Below are 16,631 nucleotides of genomic sequence, written 5' to 3'. Positions count from 1 at the left end.
AGGTGAAGTGATGTTTTTAACTAAACAGTTTAGGACCAGGTTATCGCCTTCTCCCACACGTACCTGCTTAGAGTTCCCCCTCAGAATGACGTGAGGCAGGTAATTACCAGGGAGAGGGTCTTTTTGGTAGTGGCACCCTAGTTATGGAACAGGGAGGTTTGCCACTGGTGCCACTGGGATTTTTCTAGAGCAAGACATTTCTGATTACCTGTGCCTTGTGTAAGCTGGGCTGACACAGCCCAACCCTCTGGAACATGGCACACACAGGAAGAGGAGACAGCAGGGAAGTTCCATTGCACAGCTAAAACGTATTGATGTAGCAGAACTGTTTAGCCATATGAATGCATTGCAAGAAAGGTTCCTGGCTTAGGTGCAACTTGATTTCCAAGTCTGCTTCATTTCATGATGTCTGTGACCTTTTAGATTACAATTCAGTCGAGGAGATTTGTATCATCTGCCTACATATTAATGCAAAAACAAACTGCAAGAAACCAGGACAAGCAATTCTAGGGTGAGATTCACCTACAGAGTCCTGTCAGCGTTAAGTCCTGAGAAAGGGATTCTGCTTGTGCAATTGGGCTTCCCTCCCTCCTTCCATGATGCCCCCAGAATTTGGGGTCAGGGTCAGAACCCCCAGAACAGCACACAAGGGAGGAGAGGAGGGATAGTTCTGTCTGGCAAGCTGCAATGCTTGTGGTGGTAGGACATTCAACATAGCACGGTGTTGAATTCCATCCTATAAGCTACTCATGATCTGCAAATAGGAAGCTATAGAGCCAAAAAGGTGCGGATAGTTACCAACACCCTCGGTCTCACACTCAGAACAGGGTGTGTCCCCAATGCGTCCACTTACCAAACCTGACCCCTTGTATCTTTAAGTGCTTAGTGGTGGCCAAAGCAATATACAACGGCAGTTGTTGACATCCTTGCTTCTGGCCCTTGAAGTTTGCAGTGGATAGGAGATAATGCTATGCTGCATTTCAGCTCACAGAAGGGCTGAAGGCAGGGGCAAGTTAGCGGTGGGGAACCTTTTGGTTGGAACAACTGATGTAAATTATACTTTTGTATAGGCTAGTTTCTATACACATACACACCATCCTCTATCCAGGCAGCCAAAAGGGGTTATCAGAGTTCAGATACATTTTAACCATGCAGAAGCACTTGGGGTGTGAAGAAGGGTCAGCAAGGGGCATATTCTGGTTCTGAGAGCCAGGTAGAGAGGCCTGGAAGGCCACATTTGGTCCCCAGCCCTGAAGTCTCCCACCCCTGTCTTAAAGCAAGCAAGCACTACCTCATTGGCAATAATAGCAGAGATGATGTCTGGCTCCTTTAAGGCTCTGTCCTTGCCACCTTGGCCTGGGATGGACAGCTTTGGTTCCTCACTGCAGCTCTGCTTCAAGGGCTTTTTGTCAAGGACCTTGGGGGCGTTTTCAGACTGCTGGAGCACAACTGAGGAGGAATGCTCCGGCTTCTTGCTGCTGCTGCTGCTGTCTCCTCCTACCGGGTCTTTTTTCTCTGGAGCCAAAGTGGGGCTCTGAGTTCTGCCACACACATTCCGGAAAAACTCCTGCACTATCCCGTACTTAGGAGTTTCTGGCTTGGCCTTGCTTTCCTGGCATCCTGGCTTCCAGATGGACTCTGTGCTCCCAGAATGCTCTACAACATTGAACAAGCTGGACAGGCCGTCGTTAATGTTGCTGAGAACTGGGCTGTCTCTGGTGGTGGTGGAACGAGCCCAGGCTGAGCCATTCTGTTTAGTCTGATGGAGGTTCCACAGGCTTCGGTCCTTGGAGTTGTCCAGCTTAGAAGATGATCTTCTTTGGAGTTTCGGAGAGCCGTACTTGGGGGAGCAACAGGGCCGTTCGATCCTGGAGTGGACTTTGTCCAGAGAGGTCGAGATCTGCTTGCTGCGAACGGATATAAGGGAGGAGCTTCGTGGGGACCAGCTCTTGCTGCTGTGTATGCTGCCCCTGGGCATGTCTGTCTGCAGACCGATGCTGACAGACTGGGTAGTCTGGGTACCAACACTGGCCAATCCCACTGTCTGGCTGGAAGTGCTCTTAACCTTTCTCTCCAGGGAGCTGGAGCGGATAGCTTGCCGGACACAGTTGGTGATCTCCTTCATGTCATCGCTCATGTTGCCGGAGATCTCAAGGTCATGCAGGGAAGGTGGAAATCTGGGCACAGGGGCCACAGCTTTCTCGCTAACAGTACTGCTGTCAAGCAGCTCTCGGTGCTGCTTGGAGAAGTTGCACAGCCACCGGCTGTACATGTTTTCGGAGCTGTCCGATTCTTCCTTAGGCTTGGCCATGGTGAACAGGAAGCCAGGCTCAACCATTATCTTCCCGTCTCTCTTGTGTACTAGGGGCGATTCCAACCTACGTACCACCGGTGGGCTATAATATATGCGGATCCCAGTCTTGTCGGGAGCAGTGTAGCTTCTCTGCACATGTTTCTGGGCCTGATCCTGCACAGAGAAGCTGCTTGTCTGGGTGAAGTTGCATGACGAGACATCCAGCTTCTCTGTGGTCAGGCTCTCTGGCGTGGGCTGCTCACTATTCAGATAGGCACAGTTATTGGGGGCAAACCCTGCAGGGTCCTTCAAAGTGTCAGGCAACACCTGTGTAGCTGGAGAGCCCTTTTTGCTGCAGACGTTGTCTGTGATGACGGGACTGGTTTTGCCAGGAAGATAAGGAGAACAATCAAGCAAACTTTCAAATTCAGACATTGAGGAGACTGACTTGGTCCTGGATAGACAAGAGAAGGGAGCAAGCACATTTATTAGGGAAGGTGTCTTATTTCTACCTCCAGGCTCTGTCCTTCCTAAGTAGAAGCTTTTTCCTGGTTGGGCTATATCTACTTTCCTGCTTCATGGTTCCTACACAGATGATGGCCAATTCTCCTATTATTTTCCAAGTCATCTCTTAAGATGACCAAGAAAGCAAGAAAAATAGGAAGGAAGGCATGCCTTCAATAGTGTCAGAATGGACAGAAGACAGATGGATGCCTGCAGACCTGCCTTTCAAATTTTGCATTCCAAACTTCCATTTGGACATTCTGACATTACAAAGGCTAATGTCGTCTGCTAAGACCCACTATCTCCATTATCCCCTAAGTTATGAGTAGGGTAAATAATGTTGGGAAATGACCCCCAAATCCATAATTGATGCATGTGCGGAAAAGGCTGTGCATTGCTAAAACAGAAGTGAGAGTAACTGTGGTGAGTTCATTGCATTCACATTAATGCTACCTAATCCAGTTTCATACATACACACACACACTTACATGGAGTGTGATTCTTTGCACAGAGTTTTAGTCCTAGGCTCTTATTGCCTCTGAGTGTCGTGACTCCACACAGAGAGAGCACTTCTCTTTCAGTAGAATTGCTGTGAAGCTCAACAGAAGGTCCCACTTCCCACTCCAGTATTGTCCAATACAGTGTGAAAAGGGAAACAACTCATTTTGCACTAAGAATCTCCTAAAAGAATCTATGGGGTACTCTTTTGCTCAGGCTCACTAGGAATTTTTGCCTGGTAGGAAAGGAGGACCTTTTTCTGCCTCCCCACTTCCAGCCACTCTCTGGAGACTGGAGAAGGGACTCTCATAAGAATATCAGGGGGGCGGGCAGGGGAAGTATGGCTTTGGTGGTGTTGTTTTTTGCAGTCTTCAAATGAGGCCTAGACCATGTGAAAAATGAACATAAGGTTTTAGTTGCAGTTCATTCATTTTCAGCTTTGTATTCTTGTTATAAAAAAGCACACCTAGACACTCCATTATGGTGCCTATAACCTAGGTTTAAGGTGCCATTTAGCTCCTAGCTTTCATATCTCAGTTTCTAACACTGTCCCTGACCAGTAACCTTGCTGACTGGGGCTGATGGACATTGGGAGCCTAACAACATCTGGGTGGCCACAAAATCCCTACCCATGTCCTAAATAATCACCTACAGGGAACACAAGGAAGACAGGTGGGGGAAAATAATAGCATACAGTTATTAAAAGGCAATACCATTATCAAGGTAACATGTTTTGTGTTTTCAACAAGGGAGTAGAATAAAAGCATGATAAGAAATAAACGGCCTCGGTCCAGTATACCTGAAGGAGCGTCTCCACCCCCATCATTCGGCCCAGACGCTGAGGTCCAGCGCCGAGGGCCTTCTGGCGGTTCCCTCATTGCGAGAAGCAAAGCTACAGGGAACCAGGCAGAGGGCCTTCTCAGTAGTGGCGCCCGCCCTGTGGAACGCCCTTCCAGCAGATGTCAAAGCAATAAACAACTACCTGACATTCAGAAGACATCTTAAGGCAGCCCTGTTCAGGGAAGTTTTTAACGTGTGATATTTTACTGTATTTTTGGTTTCTATGGAAGCCGCCCAGAGTGGCTGGGGAGGCCCAGCCAGATGGGCAGGGTATAAATAATAAATCATTATTATTATTATTATTATTATTATTATTATTATTATTATTATTATTATTAAAGCATGATAAGAAATATGAGCATGCACACCATTTATTTCTGTCCCTGAAAGATGCAATGAGGGTCAAATAGTTCCAAGGTAATATGCATTTTGTGTATTTACACTTGCTGAAGGCAGAGGTATGGAAGCTGGTAAATTATACAGATAGGCTCGCATGCAAACAACCAAGCAGTCTATATTTTCTGCCCCAATGTGGCATCAGGTATTGCCAGCTACCAGTTTTACACAGAGAAGGAAAACATATGTTACCGCACCCCATGGCCTCAATGTGCTTTTCTCACCAATTGTTAAGCTTGCGTATGGCTAGAGGAGCCGGCTGACTGTTTTCCAGATGGTGAAGAGTTGAAGGAAGAAGCAAAACTTAGAAGCTGCACACATCTCACCTTTTTAAGTTGCTTCCTTTCATGTCTGTTTCGGAAACAGTTTCTTTGTCGGTGATTTTCTCATTGAGAGTCTGAAAGGAACATTAGGGAGGCCTTTTATCATCAGTAGTGCCTTGCAACATCATGGCAGGCTTAGAGAAGCTTAGCTAAAGGGGGCAGAGGGGTCAGCTTCCCAGAGGAATGCAAGGCTTCACTTTGCACTTAAGCAGCAAAAAAGTGTTCTGTGGGGATTTCCCCTAAATTTCAGAATTCAGTGCGATGTCAAGAGCTCAGTCAAAATGCTCATTGCTCTAGGTCATGGGTAGACAAACTAAGGCCCAGGGGCTGGATCCAGTCCAATCATCTTCTTAATCCGGCCCACGGACAGTCCAGGAATCAGCGTGTTTTTACATGAGTAGAATGCGTCCTTTTATTTAAAATGCATCTCTGGGTTATTTGTGGGGCATAGGAATTCATTTTTATTTACTTTTCAAAATATATTCTGGCCCCCACAAGGTCTGAGGGACAGTGGACCAGCCCCCTGCTGAAAAAGTTTGCTGACCCCTGCTCTAGGTGTTACAGTTTTCACAGAAATGTACTTCAAAGTTAGCTGAAATCTGAAGTCCTATTAAGAGATCGAAAATAGCAATCATGACCAAGGCTAGGATATGTTAATGCATGCAGGTAAATTCAACAGATGCAGCATTCCTCAGCACAAAGGTGCAGAGATGGAAATAGCTGACCCTGTTGAATTTCTGTCTGTCACACAGCCCCTCTCAGGAAACACATTCCTAATATCCTCACCATAAGTAATAAGAGACATGTAACCTATTTAGTGAATGCCTTGCTGAACCAGGAGAAGGTATAGCTAGTCCTGTGTCCAAAGAAAAAGAAGAGTTTGGATTTGATATCCTGCTTTATCACTACCCGAAGGAGTCTCAAAGCGGCTAACATTCTCCTTTCCCTTCCTCCCCCACAACAAACACTCTGTGAGGTGAGTGGGGCTGAGAGACTTCAGAGAAGTGTGACTAGCCCAAGGTCACCCAGCAGCTGCATGTGGAGGAGCGGAGACCCAAACCCGGCTCACCAGATTACGAGTCTATCGCTCTTAACCACTACACCACACAGCCAACCATAGGCATCTGGAATGCTCACAAGTATCAAATGTGATCATTCCCTTATAATTTGTCCCAGCATAATTCTACAGCTTCCATTCACCTTTCTGGGGCAAGGTTTTAGTTCACACTCAACACATGTCATCTCTGCCTGAATTTTACAGGTTAGGACAAAGCCGTTCCTGCCCAGCTTACCTCTTTCCAGCTACTGCCATGCTTCTCCATTTCAGAGTTTTTCAAAGCCCAGAGGTCAGCTCCCTTCTGCAGCTGAAAGACAAAGCAATTCTAATGCTGGGCCTGCACATAAGAGCCAATTTGTCCTCTATGTGGCATTGCTGTGGACAATAACTTTTTTTTGTTGTTGTTCAGTTTCTAATGAGTGCACTGCAAGGTTCAGCCCCTGCAGGGACATCCCACTGGCATCACAGTACTCGGGGGATATTGGGTGTTCCTTGCAGCACCCACATATTTCTGGCAGAGACGCTGTTTCAAAAAATCAATCACTAATAGAGAAACTGGAGCTTGGGGGCAGATGTGTTGCTTAGGATCCATTTTGATAGAGGGTCAGGCTGGGGATGAGTCAATGAAACATTAACTGCTGGCAAAGGAATGTGTTCAGTGTGCCACTGGGGGACAGACGGATCTATTCCACCATTGCAGATCACGCAAAATCTACAGGGGAGATGACAGAGGGTCTCAGTTTTATTTAGGTGCCTCATTTGTAGCCTACTGATGTCCAAAACACACATGTATCTACAGTAACATAGCTGGTTCACAATTCATGAACCCTGATTTCTCTGCATGGTTTGGGGTGAGATGTGTGGTGGTGGAGGGAAGGCGGGGCTTTTGTGTCTTTAACAGCTGTGAGGCAGGCATAAATGCAACAGGTCAAGCCTCTTCTAGTCTGGAAATTATGGGGAAAGCTTAATATGTTGACACTCTGGCTGCCAGTCAGCTTATTAATTGTGTGTGGATCCTGATTTATCTTTGGGCCCTGTACCCCATCTGCAAAAGAGGAGATAAAATTGCATATAATGCCAAGTGCAGTCAGATTATATGCAAATTTATCTTCTTATATAAGTTTGTATTGAATTTTAGTCCTACTCAGCATCACCCAGTAGAATTTTGTTGGAACCTGGAACCAGAAAATCATGTTGGCAGCTCTGCACAAGAGGGGGTTATGTGCACCCCGCTAGCGTGTGTGCTGCATGCAAGCACATGCATGTATTCATGGGAACAAGGAAGCCTAGGGGATAGGCATTTGTTGGCCAGCATCATTATCCTGATTCATATTATTATTATGCTTTTATCCTGCCCTTCCTCCATGATGCTCAGAAAGCATACAGAGCTGTCCTTCTCCCAAACACCTTGAGAAATAGGCTAGTGATGGTGATTGGCTTGGAAGTCACCCAGGGAGTTCCATGGCTGGGCAGGGATTTAAATCCAGGACTTGACTCGACCACAACACTCTGCATCTATACCCCCACTTATGCTCATGCAGGGACATCCATTGCTGCCAGCCTATATTGATTCTGCTAAGGGAATGCACATTATATTCACACTTGCTGAAATACTTGCTGAGACTTTGGAGGGCAAGTTGCACCCACAAAATGCATTCCGTTCTCACCTGATTTATTTTGTTCTGCAGCTCCTTCACTTGCTGCTCTGCCTGCTGCCGTTCATCCTTGAATCGGTCCAGGAGCTCCAGCTTCTCCTGGTCCCAGTTCTTCTCGCTGATCTGCAGCTGCTTGGTCAGGTCCATGACGGCGCTGTACGACTCAGCCAGGAGGTGCTGGTGCTCCTCCCTCTCCCTCTTCAGAGCTGTCTTCCAGTCAGAGAGCGCTCGCTCTGTCAAGCCTTTCCCAGGCTTGGATTCCAGCTGTGTGGGACAAAGGGAGTGGCTGTGTCAAGGAACCCAATTAAATCAAAGGCCGCAGCTTCCTTGCCTTTGTCTGAGATTGGTTATGGGAGACTGTTTGGCTTGCTGTGCTGGAAAGGTGGACAGGTTCAATGAAATATATTCATGGTAGAATTACTGGTTAGGAATTGGAGCACTTCATATCCTTTCTCCAAAGCAGCCAATATTTAACACTGTCAAAACAAGGTATGTCAAAGTAACTAAAAACTTGATTATGTTCGCCTTTTTCCATTTGGTAAAAATCAGACTTGGGCCACATTCACACCACACATATAAAGCACTATGATGCCACTTTAAACAGTCATGGCTTCCCACAAACAATTCTGGGAATTGTAGTTTGTTAGAGGTGCTGGGAGTTGTTAGGGGACCCCTATTCCCCTCACAGAGCTACAGTTCTCAGTGTGGATTAACAAGCAATCCCTCTTCACAGGGAACTCTGGGAACTATATCTTTATTTTAGGGAAGTGTGGTGAGGAAGAAACAGGCAGTGGAGGAAAGGAGATCAGGGCAGCAGGCAACCATGGTGCTGGCAATCCACGGCTACATTTGACAGCTCTGTGTAGCCAGAATCGGGAGACTGGCCAGCCCCATGATCTCCAGCTTCATCTTTGACAGCCTCTTGGACTGCACAGCTAGCTATCAATTGCAGCCAGAGACTGTGTAGCTGGCCAACCCCATGATCTCCATCTGCAGTGACTGCACAAGTGAAGTGCAAGTCCCAATCTGACTCTGGGTAAGCCTGAAGGGGCACTGTGCTTGCCTTTAATTGGAATTGTTCTCATTCAAGCAGTGGTTCTTGCATTTCTGAGCACTGCTGCTTTAAATAATTACCCATTTCTAGCAGGAATTAATACTAATAAGCATGAGACTGGGACCCAATGAGAGAGCTATAAAGGTCAGCTTTTTAGATGTTGCACATCATTAGCCTGCTTGCAGGAGTATGAACTGGGCTTCAGCCCTTTTTATGGAAGGAGTTACTTTAAGGAGAAAAATACTCAGTTTTCTCAAGGATCAGCACACAGCTGATGCAGCAACCAGCTGTCTGGAAACAGGGAGATAATGGATAAGGTTCCATAACATGAAGGAATGGCTCCCATAACAAATGGAGATCAAGGCCGGAGAACTGTTGGAGAAATAGTTTGTTCCCATAACATACTAACCGTAAACTGCCACAAACAGAAAACAAATTATGATATTCCCCTTTTTAATATGATAGATTAATTGCTATTGCTGATGCAGAAGAAATAGAGGATTGCGTATGACGAGCTTAAAAAAATGTTTAAGTATAACTTTACGAAAAATACAGAAGCTTTTCTACTAGGGCTAACGGACACAGGTATAGCAAGAGAAGATAAGAAAATATTCCTCTATGCCACAGGAGTGGCAAGGATCCTAACTGCTAAAAACTGGAGAAAAGAAACTGTGCCAACAAAAAAGGAATGGCAAGATACACTGTTAGAATATATTGAACTGGCAATTAACAGGCAATTAGAGATCATACTAGACAAGAGTTTCAAAAAGCATGAGGAAAATGCAGAGGGTACTTCACAAAACAGTGCCCTAAATGTCTGCAGGAGACTTTGTGGATATTTAAGTTATAATTAGAAAAATCTTAATAATTATTCATAAAGGAAACAGTTTATAAGAAGTAAATAAGGAGGCCAGATACAGGATAAAGTAAGTCTTTTATTTGGTTGTTTGTATGTTATGCTCACTGTATGTTATGTTCATGTTTAATTTGGGTGGATTTGTGTATTGGGGGGGGGGTTGTGTTATGTTGTAAATAAAATTCCAATAAAAATGAAGCTCACCAGAGAAGAAATAGCGGATAGTGTTAAATCCTATTAGAGCTTCTTATTTGCTTCATGTTTTGGGAGACACTGCAAAGGCCGATAATACTTCCAGGACTCTAGATGTCTCTGGAAATACCTACAGTCTCTGGAGGACTCACCAGCTACAGTGCTAAATCCTACTGAAAACCTCCATGAATTAGCTCCCTCATTTATCTGTATGTAACACTGACCATGAGGATGATTACCACACTCCTTCAATACCACTTAAAACATCGTGCAAAAGAGACTGCTGCTTCTGAAGTGTGGTGTGTTAATAATGGCAGTAAAACATTTCTATAGTGGTAAACATCTCCATGCTTTTCAGAGGTGGAAAAAAGGAGGAAGAAACATGAAATCTGAAATTATTTACGGAACAGAATAGCTCACAGCAATCGTAGAATCTTTAGATGAAACATGCTATTCAAACATGCTGATATCAATTAGGACATGGCTAGTACAAGGGCGTTCCATTTGTGGATCTAAATATATTCAATAAAAGCCACACTGCCCAGCAAACTGCAAAAGCACGCTGCCCAGCAAACTGCAATTTCTGAAAGGGGAAGCGTGAACTATAGCAAGGAAGAGCCAGCATCAAGGGACTTCCAAAGCAGACACAGAGACAAATGCCTTGGGAATGATTGGCTCAACAGTGCAATCAATTCCCTTCTGAGCAGGCAGGCCCCCAAATCATGATGCTCAGCAAGTGAGCTTTTGGAATCAGCTTACAAACAGGGTGTTGTGGTCACCCAGGAGTTAGAGACTCTCCAACAGTCTTTCCTTGTATATGATGGACAGAAGGTGAGTCGGCAGCCTCTGCCAAAACTGCTTTCGGGTGTCCAGTAACAAGCTAACGGCATGCTGATGCCAAGGAAGTTGGTTACATAACTGCTATCTGGGAGATTAGCATTAAGGGCAATGAGAATCCTTGGGGTTAACACTTTGCATACTACCCATTGTGCCAGCTGTGTGAGATCAGAGGCAAGCACGACGTACTAGGTGTGGAAGTTAAATGCATGCCCCAACAAAATAAAGGCCACAGCACTGCACTTCCAGAGAACAGCAAGCTCATTCTAGGAGCCCCCTTTCTCAGGCCCGCAGGCACTTGACAGCTCAGACAGCTGAATAGGAAATGATTATTCTAATCAGATAATAATTGGACATGTTTGCTGCATTTATGCATAGCAGCAGTTCAGTGCAGATGCCATTCTGGGTGAGTAAACAGATAATGGGCATCTGGGGGAATCCATGGAAGATCTAATAATGGCATCTCCAGAGCAAAGTACCAGCAAGTGGGTTATTACTTGAGACTTCATTATTATAACCCTAATGTGTCTTCATGCAGCTGCTGAAATGAGGCTGTAATAAAAAGAAAGTAGCATCAATTTACAAGGGCTCAACCACGAGCTGCCACCTCATTGTATAAGTAAGTGGAGAGATTATGACAATGAAGGACTAATGCGTCAGCAGCTCTATTCCTTATCCCCACCCCCACCCCCCACTTGCCTATTCAATGGCAGAACAAGGGTGCAGAGGAGCCACACTAGGAACAAGAAATGCTCCTGGATTTGCAGAATGACCGTACGCAGTGATATCTTGGTTATAGCACTACTTTTATCTTTCAATGCTATGCTGGAAAACCTGTGGCTCTCCTGGTTTTGTTTGAGTCCCGGCCTGGACAATGGTAAGGGATGGTGGTAGCTGAAATCCAACAACATCTGGAGGGCCACACATTCCCCATCTCTGTTCTAAGGACTCACCCAGGCAGCAGTTTCTACATTTCTTGGACATTTTTTCTGCCCTAGGATAATACCATGCTTAGCATAGGGAGTCAGCTGCACACACGGTACAAGCCGAGCTCCTGTTGAAAGCGCATCCTGTCCAATACCAGTGCAAGACGAAGTGTTCCACATAGCTCTCTTGCAGGGGGATTGCATTCCCAAGGCTCTGCATCAGTTCCATTTGGACATGCCAGAAAACTATTCTAGTAGGTGCAGTATCTGTTTTATCACAACATTTATCAATTGTCTGGGCACACTGAATTTGTTTCTGGTAACTGCAGCTTATCTGCCAACTTATAGTCCATTAACAAACTTTGCTATCTGGGTGAAAAGCCAAATACATGAGTAGAGGGCTCAGGCGGTGAAGTCTAAACACTTTTATGTGCTTGCAAAAATTACCTCCCCCAACTCCCTGCCCAAATTCCTCAAGCTACTCAATGTGTAGCATGTGAATTGCTAGCAACCTAAAAAGCAGGAATCTCCCAGAAGCAGAAGCTGGCATGTGTTCACTACTTATAAGGCTACCTGTGGAAGAAGTGGGTCAGATTTGTTAGGCTGGGGAAAAACTGGGAGCCCGCTGCCTGCTCTCCTCCAATACAATAAGCGTCTATGTTTGTTTTCTTCTCTGAGGAAGTTGTGGCAGGTCTCTACTTGTTGTACTTGTTCGGCTAATACTTCAAATAGATAAGCTGTGCATTATCTCTGATCTGTGTGAACATTTATTCATGCAAGCTATCAACTTGTAATTTTTGGTGGTTGCATTTTTTGTAAGTGTACATTTTTAATGCTGTGTCTTAAGACTGTTGTATGCCAGCCTGGGGTGAATTATGATTAGTAATACTAGTACCCCAGAAAGTTGTCAATCAGAGACTGATCAAGACCTTCAATTAGTCAGCCATGCTGGTGAGAAGGAAATCCCAGCTCATGGCAGCTCCTCCTTCTATGACAAAGAGTAAGGTTCTTTGGTATTAGTGCACAAATAAGAATGGATTCAGCCTCAGTTTAACAACTGCATCTCATTCCATGTTGGGGGGGGCATGGAATTTGTTTGACAATGAAAATATACAAATCTATAATTTGAATAGGTGTGTGCGTGTGTGATATTTTGGCAAGGCATGCCCATCAAGGCCTATAGAATTGACTCTTGTTGGGATTGTTCACTGCTGTTCCATGAGCCTTACACTTCCTTAGTAATGTAACTCAAATGTGCTTGCTAGGCTTTGTTGGAAGGGGTGAATCACACCTATAGTAATATCTCCTGCTCAGGAGCAGGTTCCACTTCTCTCAGTGCTGCAAACCACAAGTTTCTCACAGTTCAGCTTGACCAGAGCAATCAGTATTGATCCCTACAACCCTGAACAAGGACAAAATTTCTATCAATTGCCTCTGAACAAACCTATTTCCCCAAAGACCCTGGGTAAGGTACACATAACGCTGTGTATCTTTCCTTTCATCTCAGTCAAAGCAGGGAGGGAGGGGAATCAATAAAATGCATGAATAAAGCCAGCTTCAATTGCTGCCATTAAGATTCTGGTGATGTTAGTAATAGAAGCTAAAATAGAAACAGCTTAAGAGCTGCACCCAAATTCTTCATGTGGTGCTGATCACTTGGCTGGCTATAAGATGAGTATTTATAGACAAGAGCGATTGATGCTGGAAGGCAAGGTGGGGCCAAGCATGTGCCTTCCTTAAGGGGAAAGCCCACAAAGCAGATATTTCTACGACAATGGAATGGCCCTTTGCCCACCTAAGAAGACATATCATCAATAATAAGCCAAGTCATCACCAGGAATCTTGTGAGATCAATTATCTTGATGCAAGCTTTGAGTATATTCCAAAAGGCAACTAAAAGTGGAATTGGTTGGTTTGAAGACAAGGAATACACCCAGCATGCCTATCCTTTTAACCCAGTGGTTCCACCACTTTCTTCCCCATGAACCATTTGAAAAATGCTGAGTCTTGGCAGACCACTTAATGATTATTCTGCCTTCTATAGCAATTGTGATGCACAGTGCTAAATGCTATATGATATTTAATTGTATTTTTGTTGCTTCTTCTTATATACTGAATTCAAATTGTAATGCAATAAAATGCAATATAAGAAATGAAAGAAGTGCTGAATATACAATTAAAAATCTGTATGAATTATCATTTATTTATTGAATTTATATCTCCTCCTTCCTCCCAAAGGAGCCTGGCCAACAATATTTAATGCAATGGATGTGTTGTCTCTTGTCTTCAACCACAAATCCATAGACCTAAGTGAAACTCACAGACCACTGGTGGTTTACAGGCCACAGTTCGGACTGCAGCCTCTGGAATCAGTTTCAAGACTGGCAGTGTGTTTTGTAGATTATGGTCCCCACCCCCACTCCAATCTTGAAGCAGAGAATGTGTCATTATTCTAGCATTTCAAAGTAAGCAGCACACTAAGATAACCATATAGCACCACTATGCCGAAGTGTTGCAGGGAGAGAGATATAGTGTCTTCTGTTGGAGCATTTCCTTTCCACATTTTATGTGAACCTGAATGATCCACTTAATCTGTGTTCACAGAAAGCAGAGTATCCTATCCTTTTGACTTCATACTTCACTTCTCACCTGACTATTTTGCATCAGCGGCATTCTTAAATTTGGGCTGCTTTTATCCTCCAGTTCCCTTGGAATCCACAGTAAGACAGAAGAGCTGTTTGAAGGAAGAGTCACTCCAAAACCAGCTACAGAAGAGGATTCACACTTGCTCCAGCTGACTAAGAGCAACAAAAGAGGAAGTGGGGGGGGGTTAGGGGGAGGGACAAAGGCTCACTGGAACTCCCAGGTCCATCCAGACAGGACACTTGAGTTGCCTTTTTCCTTAAGATTGGGCCTAGCTCAGACTTGTCAGAGCTTGTTCAGAAATTAAGCATTTGAACATTCTTTTCAATAGAATATTGGAACTCTGTTTAAAAACAATAGCACAGGATAGCAACATAAGGACAAAAGCAAACAGGGGCTTTGGAAAAAGGAACCAGAGGATCACATCCAATGGTTGCATTTAGGCTTTGCTGGAAGACTTTAGGATATTACCAAGCCCCAAACTCAACAACAGGTTGTTATTTAAAAAAAAAAATCAAGTTTTTGTTTTCCCCTTTGCAGAACGAGTCATGGGATTTCTCTCACATTCTACTAGAAAGGTACCAGATTTAAAGCAGGAGAGAACAGAATGGCACTGTTCTTATGAGGACAGAGTCCTTGCCAGTACTGTTCTGCATCTATGGGTAAAAAACCGTTAGTGTTATATGCACAGCAAGATGTGAATTTGTGCTTGGGTTGAGTTATTTCTGGGTGACGGAAGTGGAAGGGGAGATGACTCAACCCTTCTCCAAGACTGATGATGTTACTGTTGATCTTAGCCACAAAACCAGTCAGGAGGCAGACACAGTCTTATCACTTCCGTCCTTCAAGCTCCCCCAAGCCCAACACACATGTTATTTAGAAAGCTGCTGAATAAGCAACTCGAAGCATTAATGCTGGGCATGCACCTACATGAATGTGAATACACTTGAGACAGAAGATGTGCTCTGTGATGTCAGGGTGACAGATCTCCAGACGTCAACTCCAGACATCAACTCCAAGGCACGCTAAAGAAAAAGGTTCTTCGATGTGGAGAGGTAGCTGTCATACTATCAAAATATTGATGTGTTGGTGTTTTCCTATCCCAGAGGGGAAATCTTATCCAGCTTACGGACACGGAGTTCAGGAACAACCAGAACACAAGAAAGCAGAAACAGAGCAGCGAAAGTGCAGAAGAGAAGGAGAGAGACTCCTGCCTCCTCCCTTCATTCTTACTGACAGACCACTGGACCTCTGGTAGCAAAGAGGGGGCATAAGAAATAGTTCTAAGGGCCCTAGAGCAATGCCCTTGTACACTTTTCTTCTGAAGAATAATTCTTATAACAACTAGAGTGGACAGCTGGCAATGCCACATGCTCCCAGAGTAGTTATATGACCCTTAATCTGCCTAACAGATCAGGGTTTAAAAGACAAACACACTGGGGATAGTGGCATTACTAGGGCCCAACTCACATAAGCCAAAGCTGCTATACTGTATATGTTGTTGCCAAACTGCCCCAAGAGTGCAATTATGTGCTGAATGCAATGTGCGACCCAGCGCATACCTGGATACAAATGCACCTTCCAGTATCTGTTGTCATGACAACTTGAAAAAGTGCCACCAAGATCATGAAAAATAGCTAGCAGCGCAGTGCTGTTCATGCGCTACATCTGCCGTGCGGTTACAGGAATGTGCACACATGAGAACAACACAGGTTACACTCTATAGACAACCCCTCGGCTGTATGGAACAGACCACTGTGTTAACAGGAGGGACGGAGGGAAGAGGACAAAGGATGCCCAGATGCTGCCGTGCTGCTTGTTAGCAGACAGACTCTTCTTAGTTGATGCGGAGGCAGCCTAGGAAAGCCACAGGATCTGCTAAGGAAACCCTCCTTGTGAGTCAGCTGTATGTGTAGAGGCATAATGCCAGAGGCAAGGTTTGCAGCTGCTTCTTTGTACATATCTGGAGGCTCCCTCGTGCATCAACCAAGAAATGAGAACACATGGAAGGAAAGCCCGTGGGCTGGCTTACAGCTTCCTCTGAAGGGAGCTCTTGGTCAGAAGCACTGTCACTCAGCCATTTCTGCAGCAGGCTCCCACAAAGCTACAGTCAGAAAGCTTGAGTTTTATTACCTCTTTGCAAGAACACACTCTAGGGCAGAGTGCCAGATTATGTTAGTCCTGGCTGGCAAAAAGGCTTTTCTTGCATAATACACTAGATATAGCAGAAAGAAAAAATATATAAATACAAAAGCAGCAGAACACCCTGATCCATCTCTGGACCCATCTCATGTACGTACCACCTAGATACAACACTGTCCTCCCAGTGGTTCCATTGGGATAACAATGGAGTATGAAAATGGTTCATAATTGGGTCTTTGAAACAATGGATGTTATTTGTTAGCCAAGCCAAATTCCAAATCACAAGCTGGGGGACCCATTCCCACTTTATCAAAATATGCCCTGAGTTTGGGTATTCCATTTCACCATAAAGCATCACTTATTTCACTCCTGATGGCCCCAAAATCATCGGAAATGACTGAAGATCTCAATACAG

General features: G+C 44.8%; 1 protein-coding gene across 4 annotated transcripts in view; it reads right to left on the bottom strand.

The window, feature by feature from the left end:
* Window positions 1-16,631, bottom strand: part of MTCL2 (microtubule crosslinking factor 2) — a 95,348-nt gene that overhangs the window by 13,148 nt on the left and 65,569 nt on the right. For 3 of the 4 annotated variants that reach the window (XM_083618313.1, XM_083618312.1, XM_083618311.1), the window contains exons 11-14: window positions 7,579-7,830; window positions 6,147-6,218; window positions 4,858-4,928; window positions 1,292-2,747 (exon numbers count right to left, since the gene is read on the bottom strand). In XM_083618313.1, the coding sequence (XP_083474439.1) occupies window positions 1,292-2,747; window positions 4,858-4,928; window positions 6,147-6,218; window positions 7,579-7,830 (1,851 nt within the window). The remainder of the gene's footprint in view (window positions 1-1,291; window positions 2,748-4,857; window positions 4,929-6,146; window positions 6,219-7,578; window positions 7,831-16,631) is intronic. The other variant, XM_083618314.1, reaches the window with a different exon arrangement.

Source organism: Podarcis filfolensis, assembly GCF_964270895.1.
Source record: "Podarcis filfolensis genome assembly, chromosome: 6".
Taxonomy (NCBI): domain Eukaryota; kingdom Metazoa; phylum Chordata; class Lepidosauria; order Squamata; family Lacertidae; genus Podarcis; species Podarcis filfolensis.
The sequence above is the reverse complement of the archived record's forward strand: the minus strand, read 5'-3'. Positions and strand labels throughout refer to the sequence as shown.